The sequence below is a fragment of the Heterocephalus glaber genome, unplaced genomic scaffold (genome assembly GCF_053883595.1).
Source record: "Heterocephalus glaber isolate CG9 unplaced genomic scaffold, H.glaber_assembly_v1.0 deba00001733, whole genome shotgun sequence".
NCBI classification, from domain to species: Eukaryota; Metazoa; Chordata; class Mammalia; order Rodentia; family Bathyergidae; genus Heterocephalus; species Heterocephalus glaber.
Genome location: NW_028258444.1, coordinates 1986391 through 2007854, shown reverse-complemented (window position 1 = coordinate 2007854; position 21464 = coordinate 1986391). Strand labels below are relative to the sequence as shown.

Here is a 21464-nt window from a genome sequence, read left to right as displayed (position 1 = left end):
AAAGGACAAAACTAGAGATAAGCCTATGCAGGAGGCCAAGATAAAAAATAAGAGTATTAATTAAGACAATGATTACAAGTGGGAAGGAACAGTATTTTTAAGGGTTATTTAACAGGTAAAATGGGAGGGTTCTGACAATTGAAAAGGCATGGAAATGGGGACAAGAGAATCTGGGATGAATTAATTCTAGTGCTCTGGACTGGTTGTCTTATTAAATGAGTGTAATAGGAGTAAAATATAGCAGAAGGAGAAGGATTTTCAGGGATGAGAAGGTAAACTGATACTTTTATTTGACCTCAGATATGATACTTTCAATGATTAAGAAATGTCATTAAGATATTTCCTATTATGAATGAGGTTACCGTCAAAGTACTCTGAATAAAAACTTTAAAACAAACTTATGCATCAAAACTAAAGAAATCAATATAGAAAAATTTCAAATTTGAGAAACTATCTGGCCTGCTCAGCAAAAACAGAAATGCTATTTCCTTTTTAAAAAGAAGGGACAGGTGGCAATATTAAATTTCTTAAAGAAAATTTAGCTGCTGACTGTAATGTCTGTGGCTTTGAGGGAGGGGGGAACCTTAAATTACAGTGGCTGACGTTATAAACTATTATAAAGAGCTTCCAACACTGGACATAGTTTGAGAGTTTGAATCCACTGGTGTCCTTTTATGGGACTTTACTAGAACAACAATTTTCGAAAATGTTCTTTTTGCCTACAACAGATATACTTTCTTTTAACAAAATTTTTCAAAGCACACAGAACTAATATGAAAAATAAAATTTAGCTCTTCCCCACCACAGTAAACGAAGTCACCATTTGAAATCATCATTATCCAGTAATTTATTATAGTATCATTTGTACTTTTAAAAGAATATTTACCAACTACTTACAAATAATAAAATTCAACATGGAACATACAATTGACAAATTTACAACTGTCAAATGTAACTGTTGCACAAATTATAAACATTATCAACATCTTCAAAATTTCCCTACCCTTCACAACTACTGATTTTTTATTTCATATCACGCTTATCTTCTCTACAATTTTACAAAAATTGAATCATACGACATGTAAGTTTTATGAGTCTGGCATACTTCCTAAATTTCTTATCTAAAGAATTCTCATCACCATACTCAGCAAACATGTAACCCTAAATTTTTCTTCACAGAGCTATATGGATCATTCTATGGCATTACCTTGTTTCTTCTAGTTCTACTTCAAGTTGACTGTAAGTTTCATGAGGGCCTAGGGACCTTAGTTCCTTCTGTATGTGCTGTCAGTCAAAAACTGTGACAGGTGCCAGTACAGAGTAGATGCTCAAAAACTGTTAAAGAATGCATGAGTAAAAGAAAATAACAGCTTCTTCAAGGTTTCCTTATTGAGATTTTTCATTTCCTAGAATCAATTAAAACTGATATTAAATGGTCACTCAGCTGCATATGTAATTTATACCAGCATCTGTAATTTATACCAACATGTTACCACTGGGAGGTTGAACAAAGTAGTAGCAAACTGAAGAACTCTGTAGTTAAGTCACCCATATTCGAATGCTGCTTGTTATCTCCTCTCAGGAGTTACATAAGCTCTGTAAGATTTAGTTTCTGAATCTGCAAAAACCAGAATGGTAAGAGTAGCTGCCTCAAACAGTGAGAGACTAAGATGAAAAATGTAGGATAATTAGAAACATTGCTAGCACTATTAGAACTGAGTCAGTGACAGTGAATATTGTTATGATTACTGCTATCTCCATGAACATGACCACCAAGATTATATTACTACTTTCTTCAAAGGCAATAAAAATTTCAGAAAATACTTTTCATTGAAAAACCTAGCAAAGCTTAGTGTGTTTGTTTATAATAAAGTCAATGGATGAAACTGGAACGGGAACCATTACTCTTCCATTATTATAATGAGATGATAATATTTGGTTAGTTTTTGTAATGCTTAATATTTGAGGGACTTTCCTTAAAAAAGTAATAAGGATACTGATTACAAATCTAAAACTCATATTTTAAATTGCCCAGCATACAAAAAGAATTAACAAGGGCCAGGGATTTAGCTCAGTGGTTTTGCTGCCTGCTGTGTAAGCACAAGGACCAGAGTTTGATCCCCGGTACCAAAAAAAACCAAAACAAAACAAAAAGAATGAACAGGCAGGATTCCTATCATTATTAGCCTAAGGATAAAGTCTATTTATAAAGTGTATTTTTGGTCTTGTACCATTATTAATTTAGGATAATTAATTAAACTCAAAGGACTTTTACAAATCAATCTATAATAATTAATTGCTTAGAAACCCAAGTGCCAAACTGCAACCCAAAACCCATTTATTACAAAGTCCCAACACTGTAATCAAACCTAAATACTGAGGTTTTAGTTTAGAAAAAACAACTGTACTTTAACATCTATTGTCTTAAAAGAAAAACACAGTAACATGTATGCTATAGGTTTGCCACCACTGTTTATACAATCAAGCAGTTCCATTTCGAGGTATATAATCAAATAAATTGGAATAACTGTCTGAAATATTTGTATCTCCTTGTTTACTGCAGCATTATTCATAATAGCCAACATATGGGAGCAACATAAATGTTCACAGATGGATAAATGGAAAAGCATAATGTGACACACATACACACATAGAAATAGAGTATTAGTCATAAAAAGGAGTTCTTGCCATTTGTGACAACATGGATGAACCCAGATGACATTATATTTAATGAAACAGACCAGAAACAGAAAGAATACTGTATGATCTCACTTGTTTATGAAATTTAAAAATCTTAAATCCAGAAATAGCAGAATGGCGGTTGCCAGGGGCTGCGACTTTTGGAATGAATAGGTCAGTAAGGGTTTGCATTCATGAATGGGATGACTAGCCTTGAAAAAGACCCACATAGGGACTGGGGATTTAGCTCAATGGTGCCAATGCCTGCCTTGCAAGCACAAGGTCCTGAGTTCGATCCCCAATACCAAAAAAAAAAAAAAAAAGACCCTATACACTAGAGAACTGTGGAGATATTGATCAAACTATATCAATTTTTAGTTATAAAATGAACAATTTCTGGGAACTCTAACATACAGCAAGCATGATGATGAATGTGTTTACTAACTAGATTTGATAACCATTACAGTATATGGATATCAAATGATCACATCACATCCCTGGAATATATACAGAAAAAGTATGAATTGCTTGCCTTTCAAAGGCAAACCTGAGCACAATGGCTTCCTTATTAACAATGATTCTAAAAAAATTCTTTCAATTACATATTTGAAAGATTTTCCAAGTCCCTTGTGGTTCTAACTGTATGAACAGAATCTGAAGAGATACTAGGTATGCAGAGGAGGGCTTCAGAAGCCAAGGCCAGGGACAGTGATTTCAGTGAGACAGCTCAAGCCAGTCTTAAGCTAGCATTGCCTTGTCAGAGTTCAAGTCCAAAACATATGCATTTTTCATCAAGAAATATTACAGTAAAAATTCATCACTAACACATACTTCAAACACTACATCTTCCAATTTCAATTTTACTTCTTCATGTAATGATAAAATGGGACTCCTAGTTCTGCTTTACAATAATGATAAAGATGAGACTGAGTGCTCACCTTATTAACATAATTAACAACTAAGACTCTTGTTCAGAAAACTAAAAAAAGGTAATCCAAGCAAAAATGTGAATAAGAAAGAAAAATGTTTTAAAATCATCAAGGATCTTGACATCAAAATCTACTGGTTTAAGATCACAAACAAGACAAAAAAAATAAGCTTAGTATCTTCTATTTGAGCTGGTATGACAAAATATCATAAATTGAATTTCTTATAAATAAGAAATTTATTTTTAACAAGTTTGGAAACTGGGACATCAATAATGAGATGGCAGTAGATTCAGTCTGGTAGGTCCACTTTATCTAAGCATCTTCTCAGTGTGTCCTCACACAGAAGAAAGGGTAAACTATAAAAGAACTCTTTTACAAAGGTACTAATCCCATTTATGAGTAAGAGAATTTGTAAACTAATCACCCCCAAAGGCTCTGACTACCATCATGTTGAGAAGTAGGATCTTAACATGAATTGGGGAGCACAAATATTCATAGCATGGTATGTAGCCATTTAAAGCTATTTGTTTTATACACACTTGTCTTTTCTTCAGACTAAGTAGGGGAAATAAAATGACATAATATATTTAAAAACAAAAATTGTAGAAAATTAAAAGCTAATATAATTTGGCCTTTAACTCACTATGTAACCTAGGCTGTGCTCACACCCCCAGTGATCCTCCTGCCTCAGCCTCCCAAGAGCTGGCGTGAGTCACTACGTCTGGGTAATACATGGATTTTAAAGGTCAACTAGAGAATTAATGAGTTGGAAGATACAAAATATTATAAGCATGACAGAAAAATCAATGTAAAATAAAAGTGATATTAAGACTTAAGAGAATACATATAAGTAAGTTAAAAACTAGATGACCCAAGAGAAGAGGAGTAGGAAGAGATAATATATGAAATACATGCAGTAGCTTCAACTTTGAAACATGTATAGTTGTAAATACACTAAGTCCAGTACCTTCTGAGGAATTTTAAAACAATTTCTGTGTTGATGAGTCTGTATTATAGAAGACACACCAGAATTATCACAAGAAGACCTCTATACCATATTTGATGATCTATGCTGCTGACAATTATCAAAAACACATTTAATTAATCAGTTGTCCACTAATATAGAGTTAAATGTATGAGAGTTCAGCTCCTAATGACTGTTTTTCTAGAATACATGATAGGAGCTAAGGCCTCCCAAGAGTACAAACATGAGTTAGACACATGGTAGCCTCAGGATGAAGTCAATGAAGTTAGTACCTGAACCATATGCTGCAAGAAAAATACAAATTTGGAGGTAAAAGATCAACAAAATATTTTTCCTTCAACAAAATAATTACTCACAGGTAACAGTAGGAAGAGAACGTAAGTGTACATCTATGTGTCTGCTCCCTTGTATTGATAGCAAAACAAACATACATGTTAAAAATTAAGAGGCCATTCCTTCAAAATTTCTAATGCTAATTTCTGAAGAGCCCATACACACATAATAAATATGGTGGAGGCTTATAAGTCTAGACAAATGGTCTACTTTAGTTCTTTGAATACAATTGTAATGGCAAACCAAAGTCTTCATTCAGTCCAATACCCAAGTAGTCTATACTAACTAGATTTCCCCCAGATGTATGAACCACTTTTTCCTGTTTGTCTGAATATCTCATAAGCCTTTTGCTATTGATGAAAACTGGATATTAAAATAATGTAGCAACTTGAGATGTCAGATCTTTTCTGTGCTCCAAAGATTTTTTTTTTTTATGTTATTGTTGTTATTGCTGTGTTTGTTAGGAAGTTCTCATGTAGTAACCTTTCCACACTAATTTTGCAAAGCCCATATTCCTTGTCATATGAAGTTTTTAAAGTCTCTTATAGGTAAGTTTAGTTGTCAGCTAATGAAATTAGACAGCAATTTACTTAAATATCTTGAACAAGTAAGTCTTCCATCCGATTCCAAGGGGCTCTATGTGCTGAAGCATAACGTCAACATTGGCACTTTGCAACTCTACCTTAGCCTTCACTTCCTGCTTGCACAGAATCAAAGTCTGCCAGAGATTATAGCTTTCTTGGGTCTTTCTTGGGCATGTGTGTGACTTTAAATTCCAGGAATATTTTCAAAAGTCAGAACTTTTCAAAGCCACCTATGGCAAAAACATGTTCCTTCTTTTCTCTCTCCTCCACCTCCTCCTTCTTTTGAGCCATCTTCTCTTCCCAGGCCGTGGAGAAGATAAATTATCTCCACCTACTGTTTTTGGCAGATATCCTGGGGATAGGGCTTTTCCCACTGAGCCTTGAGGTAGATCAATATGAAAAGCCATAAAATGGGGACTTTCCAAGAAGCTGTCAGGTCAAAAAATAACAAATCTTTGGAGACATAGCTTTTGTGGAGCTCCCAACCCCATCTGGGCCCTTCAGGGACTTCTACATTTTGGTTCTCCATAAATTAGTGTGGCTGTCTAGCTCTTAGCTTTTAAAGCCACCATCCATACATCTGGGAAGAGGAAGAATGGAATAAAGCAAGTTAAAACTCTGAAAACATGGATGTTCTTAGTAAGAGTTAGCTATTTTTAATTAAACATTTGGGTTATTAAAAGCTTTGGTTGGTATCTACAGTTCTAAGAACTGAATTTTAACAATTTTTTTTGCTAGTGTTTTCAAAGAGGTAATTTGTGGAGGTATCCATTCCACAATTCCAGTAGTCCTGCTGAAATTTTTCCTTTCAAAGAATATCAGTTGTTTGACTAATTCCTTTTTAGTACATTAAATTTATGGATTTAAATATTTAGTCTGTTTGGCATTTATTTTACAGAAAGAATACAGAAGGAAAAGGGTAGTCAATTGAAATATTTTTAATATCCTGTGGTTTAATTACAATTCTTTTGAGGATTTCATAAAAATATGGACCAACTCTGCAAAAAATACCTACATTATATTCCACTTTTCATAATTTCAATAAATTTACAGACTATATGCACTTGTTAAATGGAATCAAGATTAAAAAAAAATCCTGATTTGTTGATTCATCTTATCCTATCTAATTTGTCATACTATCTTTACAGATATGTAAATTACAGAAAAATTAAGTATATTTCTGGATTCTATCTTGTTTGATTGGGTCTGTTGACTGTCAATTCCCATAATAATACCATATAGCTATAATTACACTGTACTTTTGTTGCCTCAGATGCTTTGCACTTGTTGGACCTCTGAAATACTCTTTCTGCTTGAAACCCTTTCCTAAATATTCACAAAGCAAAGTCCTCACATCTGTGCAGGTCTCAGCTGAAAGGCTGGCTCTTTGGCCAGCACTTATCTGACTACCCTTCTTTATATACTGGGTTATTCACCCTCTTGTTCCATAGAGTTTTATTCTTTCATTTTTGATTTTTTGAGACAGGGTCTTAACAATGTATTCCACCTGGCCTTGAACTCACTGTGTAGCCCAAGCTGGCCTTGAACTCATGATAGTCCTCCTGGGTCAGTCTCCCAAGTGCTGGGATTACAGGTATGTGCCAACATGCCTGGCTAGACAGCTTTGTTTTTGATGACAATTATCACTTCTTGATTTATATTAGACCTCTATTAGCTTCCTAACTGTCTTCTTTACAAGATGGGAGGGAATTATTTTCTCCTTTGTTGTATCCCTAGAAATAAGTATAGAGCCTGGAAATGACAATCATTTTAATTGTTGATGTAAAAGACTACAGATTAAGTTTCACCACAAAAATTTATTTGATTATCCTGGTGGGTCTAAACAGAATAGATCATGTGACTTCTGAGAAAAGTAATTTATTTGTCCATTTCCTAGCCTAGGAACATGAAGCTTGAAGGGGTTAATGCCTAAAAACATCAACCATATGAAAAAGAAAGAGAGTTTAAAGACTTTGGATGCATTTCATAATATTACTTCACTTTTGAAAGCCTGAAAGTTACCTGGCAACACTGTCTCTCTGCTGGAGATTTTTCCTCAACTCTCAGCTACACTGTAATTAAAGAAACACACACACACACACACACACACACACACATGCACATACATACATATACTAGGTAGTAAAACTTGCAAACCCTTGTAAGAAAACACACATATTAAATTATCTTCACCAACGGGAAAATTTTCAAAGTTCACTGTCTATTTCAGTGTCCTACAGGCTAATAGCGCAGATGTGTACTCCTTAAAATATATATATATATATATATATATTTTTATTTATTTATTTATTTATTTATTTTTTTTTTTTGGTACCAGGGATTGAATTCAGGTCCTTGCTCTTTCAAGGCAGGCAGCAGAACCACTGAGCTAAATCCCCGGCCCTATAATCTTCAAGTTATGCTTTTTTTGATATGGGTGATGAATATGTGCTGATTCATTCAAACTGTCTTGCTCAATTTCATGGTGACTAACAAGTCATATCTATGTGAATTTGAGAGTACTCTATGCCCACAAAAAATAAAACAAAACAAAACAAACAGATAAACACTCTCTAAACTCTCCCAAATGAGGAAAAATAAAGAATGATCTTGACCTTGCTGGCATAGAATTCCAACCAACAAAGCTGACAGATAAATATCTTATTATAGATAACCAGTATATGTGGGCAGATACTAATAATGGTTACAGTAACAATTAGAAGTAATGGTTACTTTAATAGAAAGAAGAAAAAGACAGTATCTATTACTATAATATTGCTATCATATAGATAGAATGTACAGATCTGTTCAGTTTTTCTAATAAATGGTAACTATGTGTCCTTGAGAATAAACTTAAATGACATGGTTTAAAAAGTGTAACATTGAGTCTGGATATTGAAAACATCGAATTTTTTAGGGATTTTTATGATTATTAAAGAGTCATAAATATTTAGATTGTTTGGAATGGTTAGTCATTTTAGCTACATTCAAAAGAAGCAAAAAATGGTAGTTTATATGACATGTAAACCATGTGAAAGCGACTTTATGAGTGTTATCTTCTGCTCTGTATACTTGATTAAGGGAAGATTTGTTCAAGTTCTTTGCCTACATAAAGAAAAAACTAAATCCAAGTAAAATTGAACTATGCAAATTCAATTATGGAAAATAAAACTTAGAGATTTAAGAGCTCAGATAAATGATCAAAAGTTACTTCCTATGTAGAACATATTTGTTATATCTCTTTTGAGAACATAGTGAATATTTTTGCAGTTACTAAAGTTACAACAAATGAATTAAATGAAGTATTTTTTCTATGGAAAGATGTCATTTTGTATTGATTCTATGTTTGTGTGTATTGTGGATGGGGGTCATAAGAACACAGAGCAGAAGGTTTAATGTAGGTAGCTAAAATCACTAAACGCAAATGTGGATTCTAAAAAGTAAAGAAGTAAAACGGTATAGAATTTTTAATATCAGATGAAAATACAGTGAAGTGCTAAAATTATTAGATCTAAAAATTAAATAATGCTATATCCACTAAGTTGATTTTAAATAAGATAAATTAATAGTTAAGGCCACTTCATTTTGAGACAAATAAGAAAAACAAGTTTATAAGGAGCTAATTTAACTGACCTGACTTATTTTTCTTTGTTCTTGTATAGCTGTTTCAATGGCCTGAGATACATTTTCTTGATCTTTTGCATGTTCTGTTTTCCATAATTCCCTTTCTTCTGCATGAGCTTTTTCCAAATTCTTTCTTTCTTCTTCTATGGCTTTCATAACTACTTCTTTCATTGCTTCTTGCTCTAGCTTCAAAACAATTAATGAACCAAACATAAATGTTTGTGTGATTATATAATAAGCAAATCTGGTTAACCTAAAGACACAAAACTTGATCTTTCTTAGTTCTAAAATTCCTTTTCTATGCACGTTAAACAATTACATAAAAATGCATTGTTCTTTTTTATACACATACTTTCACTGATTTCCATGGCATTTCTATACTTCAAGAAAATCAACCCCTTAGCTAAGATAGCAGATTCCCAAGCCTTGAGGTATTAGGGTCCTTTTATAATGTTAAAAAATGATGAGTATGTCAAAGAACTTTGGTTAATGTTGGTAGTACCTATTATTTATATTAGACATTCAAATCAAGAAAAGTATTCATTTGACATAAATGTATACTTGTGTCATTATATATGTATTATATATTAACAAATAATAAACATTGTGATAACTATAATTTCCAATATTTAAAAAGTGAGAACTTCAATGTTATACAAAAACTTCTTTAATATCTGACTTAGTAGAAAACAGCTAGATTATTGTATCTACTTTTTGTATTAAATCTGTAATGATAGATTTTTAGTTGAAGTGTATAAAAAAAAATCTACCCATACAAACATATGTAGTTTCAAAAAGGAGAAAGTATTTGGTAGTTAATTTAGACAACTGTGGATATTTTGCATGATTTTGCATTAAAATTTGACAAAAGACCATCCTCAAAGGATGGTTGAGATAAAGAAAATTATATCAAATAAAAATTTTATCCTATTATATTGCAATCATTTGTACTTCGCACTTTTGTACTTTGATTCCTTTATCAATGACTAATTTAAAAGTATCTGTTGTTTGGTAAAGACTGATTCATTGGGTTACACATCTTCACCAGATAACAACACATTTCTTTTTAACATGACATAAAAACTTAAATTGTTAATATCATCATCAATCTCATGATTAAAGTCTTTACTACAACACTGATACAGATTTTCCAAATTTTAATTTGTTTTAACTATCTCAAACTCCTCAAAAAGAGTGCTATTTTCTGTTTTGTTCTTGAAGCTATAATCTGGGACTACAGATAATTGGTCTTTTTCTGTCACAGAGAACGTGTGTGTTGATTTTATCTCCCATTTCTAGACTGTCCAACTTATCACAATTAGTTTATTTCTACAACTCACTTCTCTTACCCAGATTTCAGATGCAACTTATTTTTTTTCCATTGCTTCTAGTCTTTTGTCTCCAATTTCCGAAAATTAAACATCAGTTACCATTAAGATTTGCCTATGCTAAGAACTTTCAACGTGTCTTCCTTAGCTATGGAATTAAATTCAAATTCAAGTCAGAAATGTAGTCACCCTTCAAGGTCAATTTCAAAAGTAATCTGTAATTTAAAATACTTCTATGACATGGACATAATATCTACAGATTCATAATCATTCCTCCTTGCCTTACTCCTGTTTGTATTTTTTCTTATTGGATTATAAATTCTTTAAGAAAAAGACAAAATTATATTCATTCTTGGATTTCTAGTCCTGGCTTAGTGACATATAAATATGAAGCAGACATTCAATATTTGTTTACTAAGTTTAATTCTAATTCAAAACTTAAAAGTTAGTACTCCATGTGTGTACTTAACAGCTCTAAATACACCTCTTAGATGAATCACTTTTAAAATTGGCTTTAAAAATCACTTTGATGGGCTAGGGATTTAACTCAGTGGTTCTGCCGCCTGCCTCACAAGCGCAAGGTACCGAGTTTGATTCCTGATGCCAAAAAGTAAAAATAAATAAATAAATAAAATAAAAATCACTTTGATACACACAGATATTATATATCAAATATTAGGTGGGTCCAAACATATGTACATAATAGTACTCTATATTTTAAGGGAGCCAATGCCATCAAAATCATACATAAGATGCATTTAGCAAGAACATAGTCACATCATAAGTTAAAGAGAAAAAATAAGAAAGGAAAAAAACCTTTGAGTTTTCTGTATTAAAACATTATATAAAAGTAGACAGACAGTATTAATGAACTAAGCATTTAATTCTATTTGTTTACATAGGAACCAATTATTACATATAGAAATACCTTTGCAGAAGATTCTAACGCCTCCTTATGTTTTTGCCTTTCTTCTTCCAAACATTTTTTCAATATTTCCTGTAAATTATAAGATGTTTGGAAAGACACTAAATGTATTGTTTGAGGTAACAAAATATATGCATCCACACTGAGCACACTTCAAGTATTACCTTCTGTTCTTGAGATTGTTGATTCAAGGCTTCATTTATTTTTTCTTTTAACATTTCCTTCTCTCTATCTAGCATTTCAAGGAGCCTCTGATGCTACAAGGAAAGATAACTGAATTATGATATGGCTCTAAGACAACATAGAGAACAGCTAACAGAATTCATTTCCCCACAAGTATTGAAGTATATACTGGAGGAAGTAATCTTTATGAAGTTTGCTTAAATGAAGGTGTAGGGATCAAAAATAGTGAGTTCTTCTTTCTCCAGTCAACTTAGATATATTTTAGTTCCCCAAATTCAGCAAAGTAGATGCAATGAGATCTAACAAGAATAAGTACATCACTGGAAAATTAATCAGAAAATGTTAATGCGTCATTCTTCAAAATTAAATTTGGAATGATTATTAGCTAAAATGATTATTAGCTAACTATCATAACTAAAAAACCAAAGTGTTTACTTGATAATCAACTATTATTATTATTTATTTTTTGGTACCGGGGATCGAACTTGGGTCCTTACACTTGCGCAGCAGGCGGCGAAACCACTGAGCTAAATCCCCGTCCCGATAATCAACTATTATAATAGATAATTTGTTTCTAATAAAGCATGGTTGAAGACACTGAGATATTAGCTCATCTTGCCCCGAGATTTTACTACAATTTCAAAAAATGAATCTATAAAATCAGTCAAAGGAACATTATATAATAGCTAGTACTAAAGGGTATGGAGCTCATGTATTTATTCAATGTGCTAATGGAAAAAACACGAATTAAGATGTATGTATGTGAGGCTTAAATGGAGCTTTCTAAGAAAATTAGACTTCTATAGCCAATAAGGATGAGCTAGATACTGTTGTAGAACCATGCTCTGATAAGAAAACAAAACTAAGAAACGTAATATCAGTCACATAGATTTCTCATTTAGTTAATAAAAACAAAGAAGTTATTTTCTCAGATTTAGAATACAAGAAATATCCAAGCCTCCTTTAAATTGAAACCCATTCTTATACAACTTATTTTGAAACAGATTTGTATCTTTTAAATTTGTTGATTTAAAGTATTTTTCAGGGACACAGTCTATACTGAGAGTAAATGATCAAAAGTGCATCCCTAGTTAAGATAATTTATTATTCCTGTTTTTTTTAAATTTCCATGTGTTTGTGGGTGTTTTGTGGTTTCTTATGTTATTGATCTCCAATTGTATTGCACTATGGTCTGAACATATACAGGGTATAACTTCAATTCTTTTACATTTACTTAGATTTGCCCTATGAGCTAGTATGTGATCTATTTTGGAGAATGACCCCTGTGCAGCTGAAAAGACTGTGTATTCTGATTTTGTGGGGGTGGAACACTCTACAAACATCTATTAAGTCCATTTGTTCAATAGCTTGGTTCAGTTCTAGAATTTCATTGTTAAGTTTTTTCCTAGATGATCTGTCTATTTGTGACAGAGGGGTGTTGAGGTCCCCACTACAATTATGTTATTGTTTATTTGGTTTTTCATGTCCATTAATATTTGTTTTGTATAGCAGGGGCATTCATATTTGGTGCATATTTAGGATTGTCATCTCTTCCTCTTGGATTGTTCCCTTCACAAGAATGTAGTGACCATCTTTGTCTCTCTTAACTAGTTTTGGTTTGAAATCTACTTTGTCTGCAAATAAGATCGCTACACCTGCTTTTTTCTGGGTTCCTGTTGCATGGAGAACTGTTTTCCATCCTTTTACTTTCAGTCTATGAATTTCCTTTTGAGTTAGGTGTGTTTCTTGTATATAGCATATTGCTGGGTTTTGCTTCTTAATCCATTCTGTCAGTCTGTTTCTTTTGATTGGTGAATTGAGGGCATTAACATTGATAGATATAATTGAGAGATATTGACTCATTCTTGCCATGATGTTTTATTGTTGGCTCTTTTCTTATTTTTCCCCCTTTCCCTTAAGTGCCTTACCTTGCGTGGTGTCTTCTCTCTGTTGGGCTTTATGGAGTTGTGACCTTCATTATCTTTTTCTAGGATATTGTTCAGGATTGTTTGGAGTGCCGGTTTGGTGTTCATGAAATTTCTCAGGTGTTCTTTGTCGTGAAAGTATCTAATTTCCCCATCGATTTTGAAAGATAATTTTGCCGGATACAACAGTCTAGGTTGGAAGTTATTTTCTTTTAGGGTTTGAGATACTTCACTCTAGGCTCTCCTTGATTTGAGGGTTTGTGTTGAGAAATCTGCCGTCATTCTGATGGACTTTCCTTTGTAGGTGATTTGTTTCTTTTCTCTAACTGCCGGTAGAATTTTGTTCTTCTGTTGAGTTTCTGGGATTTTGAATATTATATGTCTAGGTGTAGATTTTTTTTGATCATGGCTATGTGGATCATGGCTATATGCCTCACTTATCTGTGTGTCCAATTCTCCACCTCTGTCTGGGAAGTTTTCTACTATTACTTCTGTGAACAGTTTTTTTATGTCAATTGTACTTTCTCCTGTTTTTTCATGGACTCCTATCAGTCTTATGTTGTTCTTCTTTGCATCATCTAGCAGCTGTTGGATTGATTTCTCATGGTCCCTTACTATCTTTAAGAAATCTCTGTTTTCATGGTCCTAAATCGCAATCCTGTCTCCTATATCTGACATTCTGTCTTCAGATTCTCTTAGTCTGCTCTGCATGCTTTCAATGGAGTTTTTAATATCCTGAATATCTGTTTGAATCTGTTTCACGGATTTCTTTATGTTGGGTGATCATGGTTTCCATTTCTTTATTATGCTGGGCATTCATAGCTTCCAGCATGTTTCTGATCTCATCTATTTTCTTATCTGTTTCTGCTCTAGAGCCTCTAATCATGTCTTTCACTCTACTCACCATCTCTGTATTTATCTGTGAGACTATTTCTGCTTTGAATTTTTCTAGAGCCTCATGTATCTGCTTTGATACTTCCTGTGCTATCAGTTCAGGGAATCCAGGTGGTTGATTATCAGATTTTTCCACCTCATTTCCCCCAGAATTTCCTTTTTGTGGCATGGAAGCCTGTGTTTGTGCCTTGCTTAAATGTCTTCTCATATTATTCCTGTTTTTAATCATGTTACAATTCATCCCTGTCTTTTAAAAGAGTAATAAGAAAAATCACATGAAAAATATATTTTTTCCTTAAAAACAAATCCAAACTGTGATACAAATCATGACATCATTCAGAATTTGTACCACACTGAGTTTTTGAAAGGCAGCTAACAAATGAGTAGCCAAGACTTTAATTCTGTGTTCTATGTAAGTCAAGATGTACACAGAATTTCACAGCAGCAGAAAGCGTTTCAGCTATTTAAAATGCACAAAGACATTATACCAGGCAAATAATTAGACTTAAAAATGATATATATAAATTTCATAAGACCAAAAATGTTAATTTTAGGCTTGGAAAGGGGTACATACAACACAAATAACAAATAAGAATTACTAGAGTATAAAAAGGAATAAAATTTTCAGTCATAACCCAATTTTTTTTTCTTAAAAAGAACTATTATGACAGCAAGTCAAACTAATTGAAATCATTAATTAATTAATTAAAACTATAAATGGGCCAAGTTTTACCAATGTCCCAACAAGAACTAAAAATAAAGAGGGTTCATTAGGTAAAATGACAAGGTAATGTCTGGAAAATTCATTCCTTTAAAGGCATTTCTGACTGTATGCTGTAACACAAGACAATTTTTGAGCCTGCTTGCACAAGAATGCACCTGCAATTACCATTTCAAAGCAGTGCACTTATACCCTGAATGAAATCATGGATCTACTTGAAAAAAAGAAAATACAACTGGGTTACAGGACTGGATCATTCAGACCATTTTTATAAAGCATGTTTAAGGTACCAGACAGTGTTAAAAGTGCTTTACATGAAGCAGTAACATCATAAACTGTAACCATAAACTGCTATATTCTTCTCACTTTCAGATGAGTGATAGAACTTATCAGGTCTTTAATAAGTCATTTTAACAATAATCATATTCTATATACACATTATTAGAAATAGTAATCACCTAATTGCTAAAATTAGCCCTACTATAATGTAGCTATTACTCATATTAACAGCTGCAAGATAAAAGTAGTATGAATTAAGACCTCAATTTCATTGACTAATCTATACTTTTGATTCTATTCTTTTCATAGTACTATTAAAATAAGATTTAATTCCTGCCTCCTCTCTTTTATTGGGAAGAGGAAGGGCTTGGAGGAAGGGTAGATAAGTGTTTTAATTTACCACATGTACCTTGATATAAAAATTACTTTTTAAAAGATTTTAATATTTTTTTACCAGATGTTATGTCCAGGTACCATGTTAGGAAGTTTACAAATAATAATAATCCTCATGACTCATTTTATTAATCACATTTCACCAGTATTTAAATTGAATTATAAAGAGGTTATATAAATTGCCTAGGTTCACAGGACTGATAAATCGTTCATTGAGACCAGGACCCAGGGAGTGATGAATACAAAGTTTACGGTTTCTTTGGACAATGAAGAATTCAGACTCTACTCCATTACTATGGACTGCTTCTTTGACTTTTTGGGTCAGTCATACATTCATACTATTTTTATAGCCTTATAATTTATGGAAATAACTTCAGAACTATAGTTATAGTTTGGTTCTTCTGCCATTCCCAGTGTTCCATTACCCAACTGGTTCCTTAAGTTACAGTAGAGACTCTAAGATCTATCTCGCTATATTCTATTATCTAACTTTTATTTTGCTCTTTATTTATACTTTGGGTTTCTCGGATAAAAGAGAAACCCAACTCTGTTCTTAAAAATGTATAAATTCATTAATGTACTTTTCGACTATACATCAACTAGGAACTGTGGTAGATTCTAGAGATGAATGCAGAAATAAGACAGATATAACCCCTTGTCTCAAGGACACAAGTGTCTGCTAGATAACTCACAAAACGTAAATGTACTTTCTTAGAGTTGACTTGTGAAACTATTTTATGAAATAATTTTTCTTCAATGAATATATTATCAACTTATTCTTCCCCTCAGTACAAAATGCCTTTTGAAGTGGAAAGCACAAAAAATGATTTGTAAAGAAATGACATACATGCACAAATGTTACATGAAAGGGCAATGGAAGCACAAAACACAAAATAGTTGTAACAAGACCTCAAGAATCAAAATACAACTTTCTGTCTTTTTACTTTTTAACATTAAAAAAATCTTATTGAAATATCATTGACATGTAAAAATTATGTATATTTAAAGTGAATCCAAAATAATTATCACAAACTAATTAACAAACTAACATAAATATTCCCTTTAGACTGATACCACAATGTATGGTGAGATAGTACTTTTAGTAGATGAAAATGTCTACAGTGAGAAATTGACATAGTTAATATAAATAGACACCTTACAAGAGTGCTTGTCACATAGCAGGAACTTAAATATTACATTCCATTATTACTACAATTGTCACTTCTTCGTTATGGTGGTAAATATAACATAAACTTTCTGATTTTAACCACTTTTAAGTATACAATTATGTAGCCCAAATTACATTCTCAATGCTGTGCACTAATCACACCTATATCCTTAACTGTTTCCTAACCCTCAACAAAATGGTTTGAATATCTCCTCCAAAATTCACACTGACATTCAACTGCCAGTTCAGTAGGGCTGAGAGAAGGTGGGTCAGTCACTAGCACTTGGTCCTCAGGAATAGATTAGTGCCCTTTTCATGACAGTGGGTTACTTAACATGAGAAGTGGATTTCTGATAAAATGATGAGGTTGACCTTAATTTCCTTCTGTCTCACACTATCTCTTTGACATTCCAAGATGAGAAGACACAACAACAAGGGCCTTAGCAGATGCTGATACCATGCTCTGGGACTTGGCAGGCTCCAAACTGTGAGCTAAATAAACTTGTACAGTTTACAAATTAAGTGGTTTGTAGCATTACAGCAGTAGAAAATGGACTAAGACATTTCTCATTCTAACTAACCTTGGTTCCCTGTAACCTCTAATTGTCTGTCTCTATGAAGTATTTTATTCATGTAAAATATATACTAGTTGTCCTTTTGTGTCTGGCTTATTTTATATAGCACAGTGTTTTCAAGGGCAATCCATTCTGTAGCATGTATCTGAACAGTATTCCTCTTTATGACTAAGAAATATTCTATTGCACTTTTTATCCTACATATTCCTCTGTTGATGAAAATTTAAATCATCTCCACTTTTTGGCTACTGTGAATCCTAGTATGATGAAGAACATTTACCCACAAGAGTGTGAATCCCTGTGTTCAGTTCTTGAGGGTATATATCTAGAAGTAGAACTATGGGTCAAATGGCAACTCTATGGTTAATTTTTTGAGAAACTTCCAAACTTTCTACAGTTGCTGCCCCACTTTACATTCCCTTTACATTTTACATTAGACAAGTTCCAATTTGTCCATATCCTCTACATGTTATTTTACATTTTTCTCCTCTACCCATCTTTAGTGGGTATGAAATAGTATGACATTGTAGTTTATATTTTTCTAATGACAAAGTAGGCATTTTCTTCAAATGATACATCTTCTGATATTACTAGTACAACTTCTCAATGATTACTTGTATTATCTGAACAAAGAGTAAGCTATTAGAGCCCTTTTCCCACCTTTATACGGAATTATAGTAGAAATGTTTTGATGTTTTTTTCATTATCTAGGTTCTGGCAGAAGCAGAGATTATTCTGGTTATTTAATCACAGTAAGCTAGACAGTATAAAGTACTAAGAAGGAAAGAGCTTAGCCAAAATTGATTAAGCTTCCCTTTATTCTACTTAATGAATAAAGCCTATCTGGGAGTAGCCTTTATTACTCTAATCTTCTGATTTAATAAAAATTATTTTTTCTCTTTTCCTTTTATTATTAGTGACTATTAATTTTACAAAAATTGGGTTTCAGTGCATGTACTTTGATTGTAATCATCATCTCTTTACCTTCCTTCACACCCACCCTCCACCACCTCTCTCTTATTCCTTTCCTCTTGTAAAATAACAGGCTCCCTTCTTCTTTCTTGTCATTTTTTTGGGATTCCACATATTAGGGAGAACAAACAATATTTGTATTTCTGAGTCTAACTTATTTTACTCGACATCCACTTGTTGCTTATAACAAAACTTCACTTTATGGTTGAATAATACCCCATTGTATCTGTATACTACAATCTTTTCACCTGTTGATGAGCACCCAGGTTAGCTCCATATTTGGGTATTGTGAATTATGCTGGTGCGCCCTGTAGTATGCTGACTTTAATTGCTTTGGATATATGCGAAGAAGTGATAAAGGTGTCAAATGCTAGTTTTATTTTTTGTTTCTTGAAGAAACTTCATACTAATTTTCCAGTTGGCTCTATTAATTACATTCCTACCAGTTGTGTTGATTCCTTTGGTCAATGTTCTCATTAGAATTTACTGTTTTTTGTGCTCTTTATAAATTCTTTAATTGCCTAAAAGCTCTAGTGCCTCAGAAATGGTTAACTTGGTCTTTGATAATATAAAGGATGGCTACTACTTTCTTCTCCACATTACTGGCTGAGTACTCCCAAGGTGGAATCTTCGGGAAACCACTTGTTACATACTTCAGAGAAGAAACTGTGAATCAAAGACATCATAAAACTTATAAGGACCCTTCCTATCTTAGTCAAGACATTGAAGGGCAGGTTTATATTTCTAATAGACATATACAATATTTATAATTTATAAATGAAGCAGAAACTTCTCTATACTTACAGTAATTAGGGTATATTTGCTGCAACGAGCTATATTTACATTTATTTCATCACCCTGAGTGAGTCTTAATTTCCAGAGCATCTCAGATTCCATATCTCACTTCTTCACCTATAGGGGCTGGGGATTTAGCTCAGCAGTTTTGCTGCCTGCCTCTTTGACTATAGATAAAGAACTCTATAAGAGTTCCTAATAACATGGGCCCAATTCACAGGATAAAATAAAAATTATTTATACTGTATTTTCATATAAATATAATTATGTTTATCTTTGATTTTGTTATTTATAATTACAGATTTCTCCAAGCTTAGCAATCTATAAATTGATTAGCTCGCTGGATATATTTTATGTGCAATAGCCTTACATTACTATTACTGTATAATTATCACTAAGTACCATTACGTTTTACATTATACGAAAAGTATCCTGAGCCAATCATGATCAGAAATCAACATTTACAATCAAGAAGGCAGTGCAAATTTCATTTGTGCGGGGTTAATAAATTGTGAATGTCTAATCCACAACATGATAACTACAGTTAATACTGTAATGCATACTTAAAATTTACTAAGAGTAGATCTTAAATATTTCTGATACACTGAGCTTAAATGTTTTCATGCAAATTGATTTTCTTCTTTCACAGAAAGTAGTCTAACCTACCTTCAAAATTTTATATATCCTTCCTGCTCTACCCACATGGCCAAAAGGTCTCTCTCTAGATCTGACATTCTCACTTGCATTTGTGATTTTTCATGTGATCTGGGTTCAGGTTCCTCAAAACCAAACATATTTTCATAAAAATGTGCTCATATATGGATTGTTTCCATGACAAAAGTAATCTGTGTTGTGATAGAGCAATATTGAAGCCATAATAACCCTTAAATGTGTGGAATTTAACAGTTTATTTTTCATCTTTCTAACAGTTCAGTCTTCCTGAATCTAACTGGTCTTACCATGTAGTAATCCACTGATCTAGTCTTCTTCAGGCCTGTAGCCCCCTCTTCTCCTGCAATCTTAAGGTTGTTCACATTCAACTAGTTAATACATAAAAGGAAATGAGAGCTAATGAAGTAATGGCTACCTCCACAACATGTACAATGTGCTCTTTTAGACCAGCGGAGATTTATCATCGGCACTCCAAAGTGGGAAGGTATCAAGAGGATGGGATATGTCTGTGCTCCAAGCATGTCTGAATCAAAATTTTACCAATAATTAGATATTAAGGTGTACCTGAGGCATAATAACACTTCCAGAATTACAGTTCCATAAAGTGGCAAGAAAGCCATTCTTCCTCATTTTAATAATCCCATTCACTAAGAACATTTTCAATGCATCAAACTCTACCAGATGTAAGATACCACATAATCTGTTATGGACTTGATACATCGTCCCACTTTTACTTTGGCCCATTTCAAGATTAAATCTGTAATTTGTTCCTAATACGCCTTGTTAGAAATAAAGCAATTTAATCTGTAACTTTGTTTTGTTCTATTACCTCTTAGTGAAGACTTATCTTTCATACTATATTTATTAGACTGTAATATTTTCATAATGCTCAATTAATCACCTACAGAATGTCATAAGTCCTTATGTTGTCTGACACCTGGCAGTATTAATTTCTCTTTTGTCTATGTTTGATCCTATAGCACTTTAAAATACTACAGTAGAATGTTTCAAAAATATAGAAAATAATAAAACTCCTTCTACTTATAACTCATCTACAACAGTTTCAGACATCCTGCCTATCTTTTGTTATCTATAATGCTAACAACTACCTACTAGGTGGTGATTAAGTCTTTTTTTCTTCAGGCAAATTTTAAATTCATTAAAATACACACATCTTAGCTATAGAACTTTGAAAAATCTCTATCATAATGCAGAATATTTAATTGCCAAAAAAAGTTCCCTTCGCTTCGAAGCAACACGTACTGTTACTTAGATACTACACAACTTAGATATTATACCACTTAGATATTACTTAACTTAGCTATTACACAATTACTTAATGAAGTTATTGCTCTAGTATTATAAAGTTAATACTAGAATCAATTACTGGATTCATATCCATACCAAAAATTAGTTATCCACTGTAGATTGGCTTTGCATGAAGTCTATTTTATATACAGTTTTACTGACTCTGCAAAAATGTGTACGATTCATCTATGT

At 32.7% G+C, this 21464-nt stretch overlaps 1 protein-coding gene across 19 annotated transcripts in view; it reads right to left on the bottom strand.

The window, feature by feature from the left end:
- Positions 1–21464, bottom strand: part of Ccdc91 (coiled-coil domain containing 91) — a 401979-nt gene that overhangs the window by 117553 nt on the left and 262962 nt on the right. For all 19 annotated transcript variants that reach the window (XR_015446979.1, XR_015446977.1, XR_015446978.1 and 16 more), the window contains 3 exons: positions 11552–11644; positions 11391–11459; positions 9144–9320 (listed from right to left, as the gene is read on the bottom strand). Coding sequence is in view for 16 of the 19 variants with exons in the window: in XM_087200271.1 (XP_087056397.1) it covers positions 9144–9320; positions 11391–11459; positions 11552–11644 (339 nt within the window). In the remaining 3 variants the exon portion in view is untranslated. The remainder of the gene's footprint in view (positions 1–9143; positions 9321–11390; positions 11460–11551; positions 11645–21464) is intronic.